Below are 16,369 nucleotides of genomic sequence, written 5' to 3'. Positions count from 1 at the left end.
GCTTGATCGGTTCTTGTTTTGTTCATGCTGTGAGCATGTGCTAGAATGATAACGTCATATTGGGAGTTACCGAGCTCTCGCATCAGGCAATGGGCCTGTTTAGAGGAGTTTTAGATTCTGAGAAGCTGCTGCTTGGTAGCCAGCTTCTGAGTATGTGGAAAAGCTCCTAAACACAGTTTTTCCAGCTTCTAGATTCTTAGTTCATTTTCCAGAATATGTAACTACAGATTATCAAAAGTTGTGAACCGTTTAGGGCAGCTTCTAACAGAAGCAGCTTTTTCCAAAAGCTGCCGCGGGGAAAAACTCCCCAAACAGACCCAATATCTGTCAGTGAGTAATACTCCCTCGTTCGCTTTTATAAGGCGTATTTTAGTTTCAGCAAGTTAAAATTGGAAGATTTTGACCAGTAATTAGTTGGCATAAAAGTATATTTAGCATATGAAATTTATACTTAGACTCATAATTCAAAGTACTTTCGTAATACACCATTGGTTTTGCATCTAACAGAAATATATTTTATGATAAATTAATGGTCAAGGTTTAGTCTAAAAACTTTTTGAAACTAATGATACTGAAATACACCTTATAAAAATGAGTAAAGAGTACTAAGAGGTGAACACTAGTGCTCAGAATAGACAAAGCTATTGTCAGAGCGTGGCCAAAGGAAGAAAATAAACACTGTCAGTTTATTTTGTCAAACTTATATGCACAGGCAGTTAAATTCATGCCTGTATGTGCAAAGCATTCAAAAATGGACGCTGCTTTGGATCTTGTCACCATTTCTTTCCCCCAAGAAGCCTTAAAATGCATAGGGCATACCAACATAAATAAATAGGGAAGCTGTGTTCCTATCTCCGCGTGAAAAAATTAGAAAAATAGGCCTCCAACCATGGTGTTTCATAAATTTACCTCTGGGTCCATATTTCATAGACACTGATGGATCCACATGTCATACACTCAGAGACCTATTTTTTTACAAACACCACCTCCAAGACCTCAAGTTACTCAATTTCTCCCTTTCCCCAAAGGATAAAATGTTTCTGAATCTGGGAGGCAAACTGATCTCTCCTAGCCTAATGCATATATGGAAGCTGCATTGCACCAGCATATGCAGTGGTTACCATTCCTGGACAGCTTTGTGCTGATACTGGCCCTATCATGGCTCATGGTCAGCATATGGCAACCAATTCAGGGACTGTACCTGTTGCTGGAACATCTGACAGATACTGATGCAGTTTGATAAGAAATTTGGGAAGAAACTAAGGCTGGAATGGAAGCAATATATACTGACAGTGAGGCAGTAGTCATTCAGAGAAGAACTTTGTTGGATCGTAAGAGGACCCTTACATCTTGATGTCTACCTCTATAATTTACAGATTGCTGCGTGGATAGAGTTATCAAAGGCGTGATCCGATAGCAAGCAGGAGTTATAGTCGTGATTCGATGTCGTTTCCTACCCTGTTGTCATTGTGGCGACGCCCAAAGCCAATGGCTGGAGCGTTTGTGGGGACACCATCTATCTCGGCTTTGCAAAGGGGGCACAGCGCGTTAATCTTGAGCCATTTGTCCACACAATCCTTGTGGAAGAAGTGTGCGCAAGGGAGCTCTCGGAGATCATCGTTATCCGCATATCTTGCCAAGCAGATGCAGCAGACCTGCAATCCAAGAAAACCCCTTAAATTTAACTAAGAGCAACAGGGGGGAATACAGTTGTGGAGTATAAAAGAGTCTAGGAGAAAAACTCACAGCGTCCTCGGCAGAAACAGCTCGTTCCTTGGGTGTTCCAGCAGCCACAACCCCAACACCGACTTCGTTTCCATCTCCATCACGGACCTTCTTTGACTTGAACTTGCATGTTCCCAAGGCATTGATTGCTTCTGCACTAGCACCTCTGTTTTGGTTGAGATCTTCCCGGAACCCCAAGATAGAGATTATGCATGGTAGGCAGCAACATATCAAAGCACAGAGGATGAAAGGCATAGCATAGCCAATGCAGCTGAATGTGAGGAAGGCTATACACAACCTGGCAGAAAAAAATTATTACATGATGAAACATACAAATAAGTTGTAGATGTGCAAAACATTTAAATAACATGCCAAACAGATAAGTTACAAATCTACAGCATGTCGTAGGTAAGCAGCATACCTGTACAAGTTGGGTGCGTCATGAGCAGATGAATGTCCACCGAATACCCATACATTTCCGACAACAAACCACACAGCGAAGAAACAGTCCAGAGCCATTTTGAAGTGATCAGCGAAAGCTTGGTGCCTAAAACAAATGGTTGGACTTTAACTCAGAACTTGGACACAGGAAAAAGTTGGAGTACTTGAATCTCTAGATTGTTAGTAGTTTATCGCAGATGAAATAAAACCAGAATAATATAACTTCTGATAGAAGTGCAGTGATCAAATATTTCTATATGGATTTAGTTGTGATCAACCAATTTTTTTAGATAAAGGAAGCTTTTATTGATCTCAGATGATTACATCAAGGAGTTGTGATCAACCAATGGAACTAGTTATTCCTGTGTAGTCTTAATGTCCAAAAAAATGATAATTATACGTGCTGTTGGTTAACATGCCTTGTACTATAGGTTTTAGATATATGCAAACATATCAATTTCAAAACAATAATAATATAAAAAAACTCCAGTTGGAAGAATCGGTTACCTTGGATTTACAGTCACCTCATTGTTTACTGAGACTCCATTTGGGCCAACTACTCCATAAGAATTAGCTTCAGGAGTGTTGCTTGGGGGTATATTCTGAACTGTTGGGGCTTGCCCAGTGGTTGGGAGGTTGCGATGGAGATAGCGCCAGTAAAGATGAGGAAGTGTGGCAATACAACCTACTGTATAACCAATGATCCACTCAAATAACGGAGAGTGTGGATGTTCATTCCTTGATACCGACAGAACACAAATAGCTGCTATAATCTGGCTTACATTTACAACTAGCTCAACAGAGATCCAGCAAGCAGAATTCAAGGGACTTTGCTGACGACGACCACGATTATCATCTCTTCTTGCTAGAGGACCATTGTGAGAGTTAGATGGAGGTGTCCCAGAAGAACTTTCTAAGATACGAGGTAATTGATCAAAGCCATTATGATTATCTCGGCGAGATGTTGATGGTGAAGAATCCCATGGGATATCAACTGCATGTGCATGATGTCCAGTATTTTCCATGTGGTCTGCAAGTAAAGGGAAATTATCTGTTTCTTCACTTTCTGTTCCTGATTCAAAAGGAGGGACGGCCATCAACCAGAAGGTAGCATATGAATTTAGCTGGTTGCACCTCCCAGAAAAGCACCTGCTTTGGAATTAAAATTAAGATCACTCTATCAAATTCACTTAATCCAATTTACTTTCCCTATAGGGTCATGTCATCTTAACTCTAACTGAACAAAAACACACTGGACATCAATTATTACCTACAAAACTAGCCCCCCCTTAAACCAAGGAGGCCTGTTTATCTTCTGCAGTAAGGCATGGCAAACATAACAAATTGATCGTGATTTTATTGATTGACTTTTGGTCAATATGGTATGTACAGAAGCCTATGAAAAGCATTAGGAAATGGGGCAACTTGTCCATTTCAGCAGCTTGACATGAGATTAAGCTGTCACTAAGATATGATTGAGCTAGCATAAAAGAGCAAATCCTGCTTATACAAAAAGTGCTCTTAGGGTTAGAAATTATGCGCTCAGACCTGGTTATTCATACTAATGGTTTGATTTGTGAGGACAAGCAAGTCTGTGCACATGTGTGCCATAACATAATTGTTAGACTGTTGATGCCAAATACATGTGCTCCACCAAAAATTATGGAGAGGGTAATCAAGCAAATTTTGTCGCATATAGTCATTATTAGACTTCCTCTGGGATCACAGGTAACCAAACAGCAGCCACACCAGCTGGAAATACTAACTCATGTTATAATCTCCCAGATGAGGGTAAACGAAAACAACAATCAAATGGCTCTCATGAGACAGGAAATAATCCAATTGCAGCACACACGAAATCTACCGATTCCCCCCTCACATTTGCCCATCAACTAGTTTCACAAACTACCAAGCTTCCCACAAAAGACCAAGTAAACAAGATCAGTCCAAGAGTGCATGCATAGATAGATAGATAGATAGATAGAACAGTAATGAAATCTGCAGCTACCACACATACCTCAATAAACTTCCCTGCTCCAAGAACCGTTTCACCTCACCAAACACGCTAACAGCAGCAGCAGCAGCAGCCCGGATCGCCTGAAAGATCAAGGATCCATGAGAACCAAGAACAGCACAGCCAAGCAAGCTTAAAGCCAAATCAATGCCTCTCCTCGCTCACAAGCATCATCCACAAAGAGATTAGCATTAAACAAATCGGAAGAGGGGGAAAAAAAACAAATCACCCGGAGAGCTCAAGAAGCAAAGATTGATCCGGACGGAAGGAACTAGTACCCAACCCATCCATCAAAGCAAGCCCCTTTAATAATCAAACCAAAACCAAACATGGAAATCTCCGAACCATCGCACCAAAAGCAAAGAAATTTACCCGGTGGGGGCGAGAAGAACTCCAAAAAGTCGCCGGCTTGGCTCGAATTTCGTGGCTCCTCCGCCTCTCCTCTCTGCTCTGCGCTCCAGTGGCGAAGTATATTTGGGATATTTTTCTTTTTCTTTCTCTCTTCTTTTTCTTACTTTTTTTTAAAGAAATCTTGGATATGCTTTTTTAAAAAAAGTTTGATTTTTTTCTGTAAAACATGCACGTGATAGGACGTGTATTGACTTTTTATTTGCGTGCACATTTTTTTTCTATTAATTTATTTAAAGTGGAGCAGAGCAAATAGGTGGATGAGCTGTATCGATCGTCCACCGCTCGATGAAACGCGTCTCGCGATCGGACGGCGCGGATGGAGCGGTCGGACGGGCGGTGCGACTGCGGATCCTGCGAGGCCGCTCAGAGCAAATTTAATAATGCAGCCAAGTACTCCATACGGTTTTTTATTTGACGGCTTAATTTTTGGATCGGGTCTTATTAAACTATTTTTATAATAAACCGAGTTTAAAGTTTTTAATAATAAATTAAATCATAATAAAATAATTAAAAATTATATAATTTTTAATAAGATGGATGTTCAATCAGGTATAATAGTCGGTTATGTCAAATAAAAAATATAGCATTACCTATAAACATATGTTATATTATCTAAACCTAATTATATACATAAAATGTAGTATCATTTGGTTTACTAGCACAGTAAACAAAAGAGATATTATATTAATATATTTTCAATCATACTTTACTCTATGCATATTAACATGCCGCGTCCAGTAATACTAGGTCATATTCTCTTGAAGCTTTATGTGTAGCTTGCTAGCCCACTCATCCACTCACTCAGTTTTCTCCTCCACCTAAGCATATCATGTTTGTAGCTAGCATACTTATTTTTGTTAAACTTGCTCTGTTTGATCGGAAGTCCAGAATTGAGTCACAAGGCACCTCGAGAGTAGGGGTGGTAATGAATTAAGGCTCTTGGGTCGTTATATAACCTTACTATACCTCTTTAAAAATTAGCTTAATAATCCACTATAGATTAGACTCAAATGTTATAGAAAAAAAAAGACTAGTTTCTTAGCCACCCCTAGTGGAGAATGGTGATGGGAAGGGATGATATTTTTATAGAAGCTACTACTATATTATATTATAATGAAAAAGATCGGTTGGTTGAAAATAATATAACAGGGTTTAGTGTGTGTTTTCTAAATTAATTGTATGTTGACCATAATTTACTATTCTCAACTAATTTATTTTAATTTAGACAATTAAAAATAATATGACCATGTGCAACACACGAATATTTTTTTTTCTAGTAGGAGTTATAAAACGTGATGTACGGCTGTACGCCTTGATGATATTCTTCCAAGATAGTAAAAGCTTCATTTGTAAGAAACTTTAAACAGTATACATGAAAGTGTAGCAATCTAATAAAAACTGTAAGCTCCATAGTTAGAAGTAATACTCTATGCATGTTCTCTTAATGTCAGTGTCAGTGGAAGTTTCATAAACAATAAATATGGTGCCATGTAGATATTTTTGATGATGTGGCAATATATTAATGAAAAGAGAGATGAAACATTATATACATATTTACCTAGATAACTTGTGTCTTGTATGTAACTAGAAAACAATAATAAATAAAACTATGCAAGATATGTGTTTTATCCTAAATATTCAGATGACAAGTTAATCGTTTCCATAAAAGTTACGTTGAGAATATTGAGAATGACATAAGGAAAAAACTTGCTGGTAACAGAAAGCAGCAACAAACAGTTGGCAGTGCTAATTCTGTTACTTTTTTTACATAGCACTCGTCACAATTGCCATCACGATAGCTATGGGCCCAAGACCGAAGAAACACTAGCCCGTCAACAATATTAGCCAAAAAAAGTGACGTTCTTGATCCTTGTCGGACCTTGTTAAAAATAAACAAAATAAAGTCCTGGCAGATTTGACCCCATATCTTTGTCACCTAATATAATTATCATTCTTTGGAGCAGCTAGCGTGTTTAGTAAACCTACCGCGTGATACAAATTTTCCGTCCCTATCGTTTCGCTTTTGCTTATACATATAAACCAGATTTTAAATTTTTAAATTTAAAATACGCAATTAACTTTTTCAACCCCCCCCCTCTCAATTTTTATTCACCTGTGGCTCTCAGATGATGTGAGAAGAATTTATCACCAACACGCATAATGCATGACACTGGCATCGGCTAATCTAATTCGAATGTAAAAAAAAAAGAGAGAAAATTGCTTCATGGGCATAACAGTTGGTATAATAGAACGAATGGAACCAACAGGCACCTATGTCATCCAGTTTTTGACTTTTGAAATGCCAAGTGCTACCTCCGGCTCATAATAACATCATTTTTCGATTTCCGTCTTTAATGCTTTCATAATTCGTCTTATTTAAAAATTTTGCACAAACCTTAAAAAAATTAGTTAGCATAAAGTATTATTCATATTTATCATCTAGTAACAATAAAAATATTAATAGCAAAAAAAATTCAAATAAGACGAAGAGTCAAAATATTAAATCTAAAAACTAAAAAATGACTTTATTTCGCAACGGAGGTAATATTAACAAGGTTTTAAGACCCAACCAAGTTGGCAGAAGAAACAATTGTTCTGACAACGTAAGCTTCCTTGCGAAACAATATGGTCACACAACCAAATTCTATCTCCATCTTGGACCGCCCAGCCTGATAACCTCCTCCGCGCACGAATCACGGCGAGGGGCTTCACCTTCGTCCTTCTTCTCAGCTATATCACCGTACAAGTCCTTGAGCTTTGCTAGGTTGCTCGAGATGGCAGCAGTCTTCTCTTTGCCCGGGTCTCCAAAAGGGCTGGATCTCTCCTCAGTCCTTGCGCGGCTCCTGCTCCGGCTGCGACTCCGGCTTCTGCTCCTGTGCCGAGAGCTGGAACGTCTGTGCCTGCTACTCTCACGGTCCCTTCGGTCATCTTGTCTTTCCGATGATGAATGCCTAGACCTGTAGTCACGGTCCCTGCTATCATGATCACGCCGATGGTAGTCTCTGATGTCTCTGTCATGGTCCCGGTCACGGCTTGATCGGTCATAGTCACGACTCGAACGGTCCCGCTCATGGCTTGAACGATCGTAGTCACGACTTGAACGGTCACGGTCACGGCTTGAGCGGTCACGGTCAGGAACTTCGCGGCTTCCACTACGACGAGATGGCGAGGAAGATCTATGATGGTCATCATGGGTGACTGTCCGCCGAACTGGAGATGACTCGCGTGTGGATGCACGATGTGGAGCACGCTGTCCAAAGGAAACTGACAGTGAAGCCTTCACAGAAGGAGGTCGGCGGGCAGTATCTTCTGATCCATGACGACTGGAATCTCCAGTCGTCCCAGAAAGCTTTGTGGGCAACTTCATCTTCTCAAGATTGGATGTCACCTGACGAATCACTGGAAGAGGAACTCTTGGAAGAAGACTATCGAAGTAGTACTGCACCATGAAAATACAAAAAAAATAGGTTAATCAATATATATATATATATATATATATATATAAGAGCAGTAGATAAGCAGATTGCCCATAGAAACTAGGTAGCATGCAGTCGGAGGATCCAACTAATCTCGAACAAAATGACAGATGAAAATCAGCAGCAACAAAGCTTAAAGCAAATTTATGTGTACTACCAATATGGGGGAAAGGTAAGGAGAATGAAAACTACTAACAAGCTATATTGTGGAACCATGACTTGCCTGGCCAAGAAAATTGTCCAGTTAGTTGGCATAGTTTCTGAACATACACCAAATAGAATTAAGATTAAAAAAATGTTCACCAGAATTTGAACAAATGAAATGAACTTATCTGAAGTCACTGTAAAATACAGAAATTGTTTTAATATGTATGTATTATGATGAAGTGTATATGTGAATAAAATCATCATAGCATCAGCAGTTCAGCACAAAGTCATCAAAACACATAAACTTTCTTTTAATCATGCTAGCGTTATTCATTTACTACACAATATAAGTAGCACAGCATCTGTCAATTTGTCAGAGAAAAGGTGCGCTTATTAGTTGCTTCTATACTGAAAGCACAATGAGTGAAGCAACAGACCTGTCCAAGAATAAGATCACGCACATAGACACCCATGGTTGTCATGCGACCATTAGATCCAGGGGAGAATTCCTGCACGAGAAAATAAATTTCAACGAAAGCAGCTCATCTGTTTGATGTGATCAAATGAACTAGACAAAATAAAAGGTGGCAGAATGATTCTTCTATTGCACGGTTATGTTTCATAACTTTTCAACGTGCCCTTTTTAGGCCATCATATTCGCGAAGCTACTATGATGGCAAAAAGGTCTCTAATGGTGTCTCTTTTCTAATGTAAATTGAGTTTCACATTGTATCAACAGGCAGATGTCATTAATGAAAAGATTGGGGACACAAAGGAATGATATAGAGGAAAATATCAATACCTCGTCATCCTTCAAGTAGGGTTCATACCAGGTCCACAAGTTCTTTGGATCTGCAACATATCGAAGATACAGGAACCCTATCTGCAACACAATACCAGTTGGTCATTTACCGAAAGCATCATATTCTTCAACAGAATAAATAAAGACAAAAAATGCTCACAACTCCAATGAACAGACTGGAACACTATGAACTGCTTGCAAACTTTGTCATCCAAGTGTCCTAGGACCAAAACCGATACACAAGGCCATCCAACGAAGTAAGTCATAGGACTGTTAGTGGATATAACCAAAATGTAGAGAAAGATATTATGTGTTAGAACTATAATTTGAAGGAAGGAATTTGGATTGTTTGTATATAACAACTATATCGAGAATCTTATTAATCATTGTGCTCCACTAAAACTTGATAAACAACAGAATGCATGCATTAACCTTACACCTCATAAGTGTGATAAATAAAAGTTAATAGGGGCAAAGAAACTTACAGCTCTGATGTATGGGGAATCAGGATGCTTCAACAAACCATGCATCTGTTTGACGGTAAGCTTCATTGTGAAGAATTTGTAGAGGAGACAGAATGCAGTGGATGGGCCCCTGCAATTGCCAGTCATCCAAGGCTCCACATGATCAACTTGATTGTATATTTCATCAATGACCTCATGATAGGTCTTCAGCCTGTAGAGCTCCTTGAAGTAATCAGAAGACAGAATGTTCATACAAAGAACCTTCTCCATTAGAAGATCGATGGGCTTCCCTGAAGTTTGTATCTCCATCTTTCACCAAATACAAATCTGGACAGAAGCACAAAAGGTACTATTAGTTAGATTAGATCAATCTTAATGTTATTGAAACATAAATCTATTTTGCACTGTTACTATTATATGAGCTAAAGCTATAGCTATTGGGTGTTTTTCTGCTGATATTATACTTCCTTCTTAGACGCCAACTAATAACGTGTAGACTAGCCTGGGGCTCAAATGGCTAAAACCCAATTTCTCATGTTACACGTGAAATGCAAGACAAAATTGCAATATCAGTATATCAAACCAGTAATGACACCATAGCCTGCATACACCAAAGCTGATGCTAGGAATGGGCGTGGGCAGGCCTGGAAATAATCCTTGACCCACTCTAGTTAAACTAAATGAACTAAATTTCATGTTTGGTATTTAGTTAATTTAGTTTAACCAGAGTTGATCAAGGATTACCCATTGGTTGGCCCATGCCCATCCCTTCTGAGGGGGTTTGCAAAAAGTATTTTTATTAGAGGGCGCAAAGTAGGGCCAAACTAACCTACACCAATAGAAACGGTAGCATTAATTAGGTTGACCCGGAGCCTACTGTGCATGCCGCCTATACCGATTGATCTTCTCTCACTGCTGATTACTACTCACTTCTGGCATGTGTTGTAGCCAAAACAATACGTGCATATGGCGCGTATATGGGCACAGAAAAGGAAAGTAGGGGCTTTTCCAAATCTTTCATGCCCACTTTGCAAGCTTGCTGATCTGGCATGCAAATTCCAAATCAGCCAAATTAACCACATTGTCGGTTGTTTGTGCATGTTTTGATTGTTTCGCGCCAACTAAGGCCGCGTCCCAACAGCACGATCCAATTTTGCGTTTCCTCTTCCTTAAATAATTAAACCTTGCACATCTCGGTGCTGCAACCGACTGACCTTACACGTTCCCTCAATTCTAACCAGCTGAACAAAAAATTTAAATACCGTAGCCGATAGTCTACCACAAACCATCGATTTCACCAGAAATTCCACCGTTGCCTACATCATTCCACCCCCTAAAAGCATCGCATCCATCGCTAATTTTCAACAGCAACAAAAACGACAGCGGAGTAAATAAATCTAAAGCCGAGAGAGGGATTAGCTAGAGACACTCACACGCAAGGCGCGGACGCACGAACCCTAGGGTGGGAATCCCCTCGTCCTCCAAGGTAGGTAATGGCCCGCCTCCGACGGTGGAAGGCTTCACGGCGGAGAGGCGACGACGAGGGGGGTGCGGGGTGGGGGGGGGGGGCCTTCACGGCGGAGAGCGGAGGAGCAGGGGCCAGGGACGGGAAGGCGCGCCGCCGGAATTTGGGCGAAACCCTAATCGCCTTGGAAGGGGAGACGAGGCGGAGGCGAGCTCGTGGTGATCTGCTTGCGTAGGGGGAATAATTCGTTTCCGACTTTTTTTTTTGTTTTTTTAGTTAGGGGCTGTCTAGTTCCTACAAATTTTCACCCAAAAAATCACATCGAATCTTTCTACACCTAAATATACTAAATATAGTATTAAACATGGATAAAACGAAAAACTAATTGCACAGTTACGTGAGAAATCGTGAGACGAATCTTTTAAGTCTAATTAGTACGTGATTAGCCATAAGTGCTACAGTAACCAACATGCGCTAATAGCGGATTAATTAGGCTCAAAAAATTCTTCTCGCGGTTTACAGGCCAGCCGTGAAATTCGTTTTTTCATTCGTGTCCGAAAACCTCTTTCAACATCCGGTCAAACGTCTGATATGACATCATCACTATTCGATTAATTATAAGAATACAATTATAATTTTATAAATATTCAAAATATGACACTCCATACCCTTTCGATGTATTTTTTAAAAAAATTAAACCATATTGCTTCTCTACTATTCACTGCGCGTATGGTATGTGTAAAGGGCAATTTGGTTTAAAAATAGCATATTTGAAATAGTTTTAAAATTATAAAAACATTCATACGATTAATCGATTAGTAATAACATATTTTAAAATGGTAAATTTATAATAGCAGAAATCTAATTAACTTTTTTTAAAGTCGGTGAGAATTTTGTGGGCTAGTTGGGAGCTTGGGATGGATGGGCCTTTGTTGGGCTTTCATACGTTAGCGGGCCCGTTCTCTGCTCTCCAAAACTTAAATTTGAGGCCCGTTCGGTACAGATTTTTGGCAGCAGTCGCAGGACTGTGCACATTTTTCGAATTTGGGGGAAAATTTTGGTTTTTTTACGGATACATATTTAAAGTATTAAATATAGTCAAATAAAAATATAAATTATAGATTCCAAAAAAAACTATGAGACAAATTTATTAAGCTTAATTAATCCGTCGTTAGCAAATATTTACTAAAACTTATATATATATAATTTAAAACTTATATGTATATATAATTTAAAACTTATATGTACATATAACTTTTAAATTATTGCTTGTAAAAAGATTGGCCTAAGATGCAGATGCATATGTGCACTTTTTAATAAGAGAAGCTCAATTCAATTTATGGGTCCATTACTATCTTTATACATTATACAAATTAAAATAGCAAAAGACCACCTATATGAGTCATATACAAAGTCCATATACATTAGGATGCCACACAATATCTTGAAGCTTATGATGTATTTGATCGCAAATATGTACCTCGTTTTTCTTCTCTCTCATTTTCTCTCTGCTTCACGTAAGCATAAATATAATGTGTCAATTTAATTTTTTTAAATTACACTTATCTCACTTATTCTGCTCGCGCTATTAAAGGACCGGCAGCTAGATCAGCAAGTTCGACCCGGCTGCAATCTGGATTTATGCAGACAATTGGTTTCTGCATTCACCCCTGCGGGCAGACAAAATGCAAATCCAGATTTAAGAGGAAATAAATACTGCAAACAACAAAAGATTCTGAATGACCTAACATTGCAATTGGCCTCTATTATTTTAATAGGTGTAGGTAGGCAGGTGAGAGATTTAATTAAGGTGGTGTTTAGTTACCAAAATTTTTTGGCAGAAACATCACATCGAACGTTTGACTGGATGTTGGAAGGGTATTTCGGATACGAATGAAAAAACGAATTTCACGGCTAGCCTAGAAACCGCGAGACGAATCTTTTGAGCCTAATTAATCCATCATTAGCACATGTTGGTTACTGTAGCACTTATAGCTAATCATGGACTAATTAGGCTTAAAAGATTCATCTTAAGATTTTTTCCATAACAGTGCAATTAGTTTTTTTTGCATCTATGTTTGATGTTTTATTTAAATGTCCAAAAATTTGATGTGATATTTTTGGAAAAAAATTTTAGTAACTAAACAAGTTCGAAGAAATCAAATTTGTAGACAACAAGAAGTGGTTGGCAGATAAAGTTCCCATTCGCATGCATGTGTATACTAATTTGGAAGTTGACCTCTTTTAACGCGTATACTTTGTTCTGGAAACCGTACCATCGAAATTTTCTAATTACTCTGAAATTGTTAATTAATTGAAATCTGTATTGCCTCTGTGAGACATTTTGTACAGATTTGGTCGGAAAAGTTGTAATCAAGATTCACTCTCGTTAAACATGAAACTAGCTTCTCCCTCCATACAATAATACCTTGTTCTACGCAATTTATTGGAAAGTCAAGATCAAGATTTCGCACAGACCGACGGCTTCAGAATACCAGCCACACGATAATCGCAATTATATGCCCTGTTTGTTGTTACAGTAATAGTACCGTCGAATCGAGATATCTCTACTGCTTAAAATAATTGTTTTTCTAAAAAATACCAGTCACACGATAATCATACTTCTCACCGCACATGTCATGCAAAAACCACCTTTTCTACTTTTGGATTCTTTAGAAGAAAAACCGTTTATTTTCTATCCACACATGATCAATTATATAGACATGTTATAATTTGTGTGTACACATATATAACCAGTAAATTTAAGCTTAAGCTTTTAATACATTGTGTTTAAACTAGCCAGATCAATCGGTGATTAAGCGGTATCCGTGGTTATGAACGAAACCCATTGTCCGCACATCGAAACTATGGTCACACCACAGCAGTTGAATGCAATGAACCTGCCCTTTGGAGGGCCCCGTTGTTTCCTCCGGAAAGAACAACCCGTCGTTACCCTTCAACTTAAGGGCTCATTTGAATCACAGGAATTAAAAAAACAGAGAAATAGAAAAAATATAGAATTTTGATAGAAATATAGGTGTAAAATATAGGATTGCAAAACACATGAAAAACATAAGAATGACCGTTTGATTAGACCATAGGAAAAACACATGAATTTGAGAAGAGATATAGACTTAAAGTATTTTTTTCATGAGGTTCAACCTCTTGTTAAATTTCCTCCAAAACTTATATAGGAAGATGCATTTCATAGGAATTACATAGGATTCATTCATTTGATTCAAAGGGCTTTGTAGGAAAAAAATCCTAAAGAATGAAATCCTCTAAAATTCCTATAAATAGGGCCTAAAAATATTTGTTTTTCAATCCCTAAAACACACACTCCGTCTGTCTTAATGTAAGAGAAATAGTATAGTCAGCTACTAGTTCTAATTCATCTATAATCAATCTAATAGCCAATTTATACAATAGTTACCTATAAAACATTAATACATGGTCTCACATGTCATACACATACCGTGTCTTGGATAGGTGTGTTTGTGTAGATTCAGCTTCAAAATATAAGAGTATCTTATATTTGGAATAAACTATGATGGATGGATTCTTTTCTAGCAGAAGATAAAAGATTATCTTATTTTTATAGCTATTTAATGGTGTATACGATAGAATTAGCTACTACAAAGTTCAAAATCTATTTTAGAAAGACAAGATGGTGAACTTTCATATAAAAACTCTTTAAAAAAAATACACCGTTTAGTATTTCAGAAAACGTGCGCGAAAATCTGAAAAAAAATCTGAGAATAATTAAAGAAAATAACACAACCAATATCTTTCACTTTTTCAAACCTCCAATACATCTGTCCGATACCTTTTAAAATCTCAATACATATATCTCGTACTTTATCAAACTTGAATATGCAATAATCGCTAAAAATAAAATCTTGTGAAACAAATAAGGGTCCCTTTAGTTCCCAAAAAAAATTTTCCAAAACATCACATCGAATCTTTGAACACATAAATGGAGCATTAAACATAGATGAAACAAAAACTAATTGCATAGTTAAGGAAAAATCGTGAGACAAATCTTTTGAGCCTAATTAGTCCATGATTAGCCATACGTGCTACAGTAACCCATATGTGATAATGATGGGTTAATTAGACTCAAACAATTCGTCTCGCGGTTCCCAAGTGAGCTATGAAATTCGTTTTTTCATTCATGTCCGAAAAGCCCTTGCGACATTCGATCAGACGTTCGACGTGACATCTAAAAATTTTCTTTTGGGAAGGGGCCTAGGGAGACAACAATACTCTCTATGAGAGGAGAAAATTGCTATTTACCACTCTGAAAACATGGGTTCGTTATAATGTCACTTCTAGTTTTGCCTTATCATACCAAATTACCCATGAGATTCTAGGTAATAAGCTAGTTTAGTTAATCAAATGGTGTGGGCAATTAGAGAAATATTTTTGAAAATAAAAAAAACTGAGCATATAATATTAAATAAGGTGCTGAGCCAAGCCATATATTTATTACAAACTAAAATACATATAAAAAATAAAATAAAAAATATATGCACCAATACACCATTCAAGCATAATTCTAAGTGTTCCGATAATATTTGAGTAGTTAATTTAATCAACATTTCAATGAAGCACCCACAATTATAAAATTTAGGTTATTGTTTCTTTCATGCTTAAATTTACAAAGTGAATCAAGTTTCTTTAAGTAAATGGGCTAAGGGTGCAAATGACATTTCACCCAAAAAAAACACTCAGATTGAATTTTCCCAAAAACACTGTCAGATTGAATTTTTTGGAAGGAAATAAAATAAATATTATTTAAGCATCCTGCACTAGTGTGATAATAGTATTTTAGCGAATTTAAAACTAGAAGCCACGTTATAGGGAACCCACGTTCAAAACTAGTGTGAGGTGCATTGCATATGCCTTGGTTTGCTGCGAATGCAGATCCGCTCGATCGCCTGCCTGCCTGCCTGCCTTGCAGCGGTGGTAGACTGGTAGTAGTGCAGACTTTACTTTGATCCTACTCCTGTTTATATATGTCGCCGTTGAACCAGACAGCCTACAGATGCAGGCACGCATTCATACTCGCTGCACTTACACGTACGTGCTGACGTCCACAGCACAAACTGATCTGTGACTAGGGGCGCGTTCTCAAGAGCTGTTCTGATCTAATCTTGCTAAAGAGTGCGTCTCTTGCTAAAAAAAATTTATATAAAAGTTACTTCAAAAATTTAGATTAATCTATTTTTAAAGTTTAAAATAGTTAATACTTAATTAATCATATGCTAATGACAGTTCTTGTTTTGCATGCGCCATTGATTCCAATCCCAACCCATCCTTGCGTACCCGCTCTATGGAGCAAAGCTTTTGGGTTCTTTACAACTCTACTTAATTAAAGGGTTAATTTGTTCCATGCTGTTGAAAATATGGCTATTCAGAAAA

At 37.9% G+C, this 16,369-nt stretch overlaps 2 protein-coding genes across 4 annotated transcripts; both read right to left on the bottom strand.

Moving 5' to 3' along the window:
• Positions 1-895: 895 nt before the first annotated feature.
• Positions 896-4,696, bottom strand: LOC102709842 (E3 ubiquitin-protein ligase At1g63170-like). 3 transcript variants are annotated; one of them, XM_015837250.2, is made up of 6 exons: positions 4,553-4,696; positions 4,184-4,263; positions 2,674-3,318; positions 2,147-2,272; positions 1,747-2,023; positions 896-1,655 (listed from the first exon to the last, which is right to left on the bottom strand). In XM_015837250.2, the coding sequence occupies exons 3-6, from the start codon at positions 3,261-3,263 to the stop codon at positions 1,428-1,430; spliced, it is 1,221 nt and encodes a 406-aa protein (XP_015692736.1). In that variant the 5' UTR covers positions 3,264-3,318; positions 4,184-4,263; positions 4,553-4,696; the 3' UTR covers positions 896-1,427. The 3 variants fall into 3 exon arrangements, with proteins under 3 accessions (XP_015692736.1, XP_006654104.1, XP_015692737.1); XM_006654041.3 differs by having other exon boundaries at positions 2,674-3,315; XM_015837251.2 differs by having other exon boundaries at positions 2,674-3,196.
• Positions 4,697-7,115: 2,419 nt separating this feature from the next.
• LOC102709562 (pre-mRNA splicing factor SR-like 1) lies at positions 7,116-11,189 on the bottom strand. Its single transcript, XM_006654040.3, has 5 exons — positions 10,914-11,189; positions 9,502-9,807; positions 9,017-9,097; positions 8,652-8,723; positions 7,116-8,030 (listed from the first exon to the last, which is right to left on the bottom strand). The coding sequence occupies exons 2-5, from the start codon at positions 9,787-9,789 to the stop codon at positions 7,236-7,238; spliced, it is 1,236 nt and encodes a 411-aa protein (XP_006654103.1). The 5' UTR covers positions 9,790-9,807; positions 10,914-11,189; the 3' UTR covers positions 7,116-7,235.
• Positions 11,190-16,369: the final 5,180 nt, after the last annotated feature.

Source organism: Oryza brachyantha, chromosome 5, assembly GCF_000231095.2.
Source record: "Oryza brachyantha chromosome 5, ObraRS2, whole genome shotgun sequence".
NCBI classification, from domain to species: Eukaryota; Viridiplantae; Streptophyta; class Magnoliopsida; order Poales; family Poaceae; genus Oryza; species Oryza brachyantha.
The sequence above is the reverse complement of the archived record's forward strand: the minus strand, read 5'-3'. Positions and strand labels throughout refer to the sequence as shown.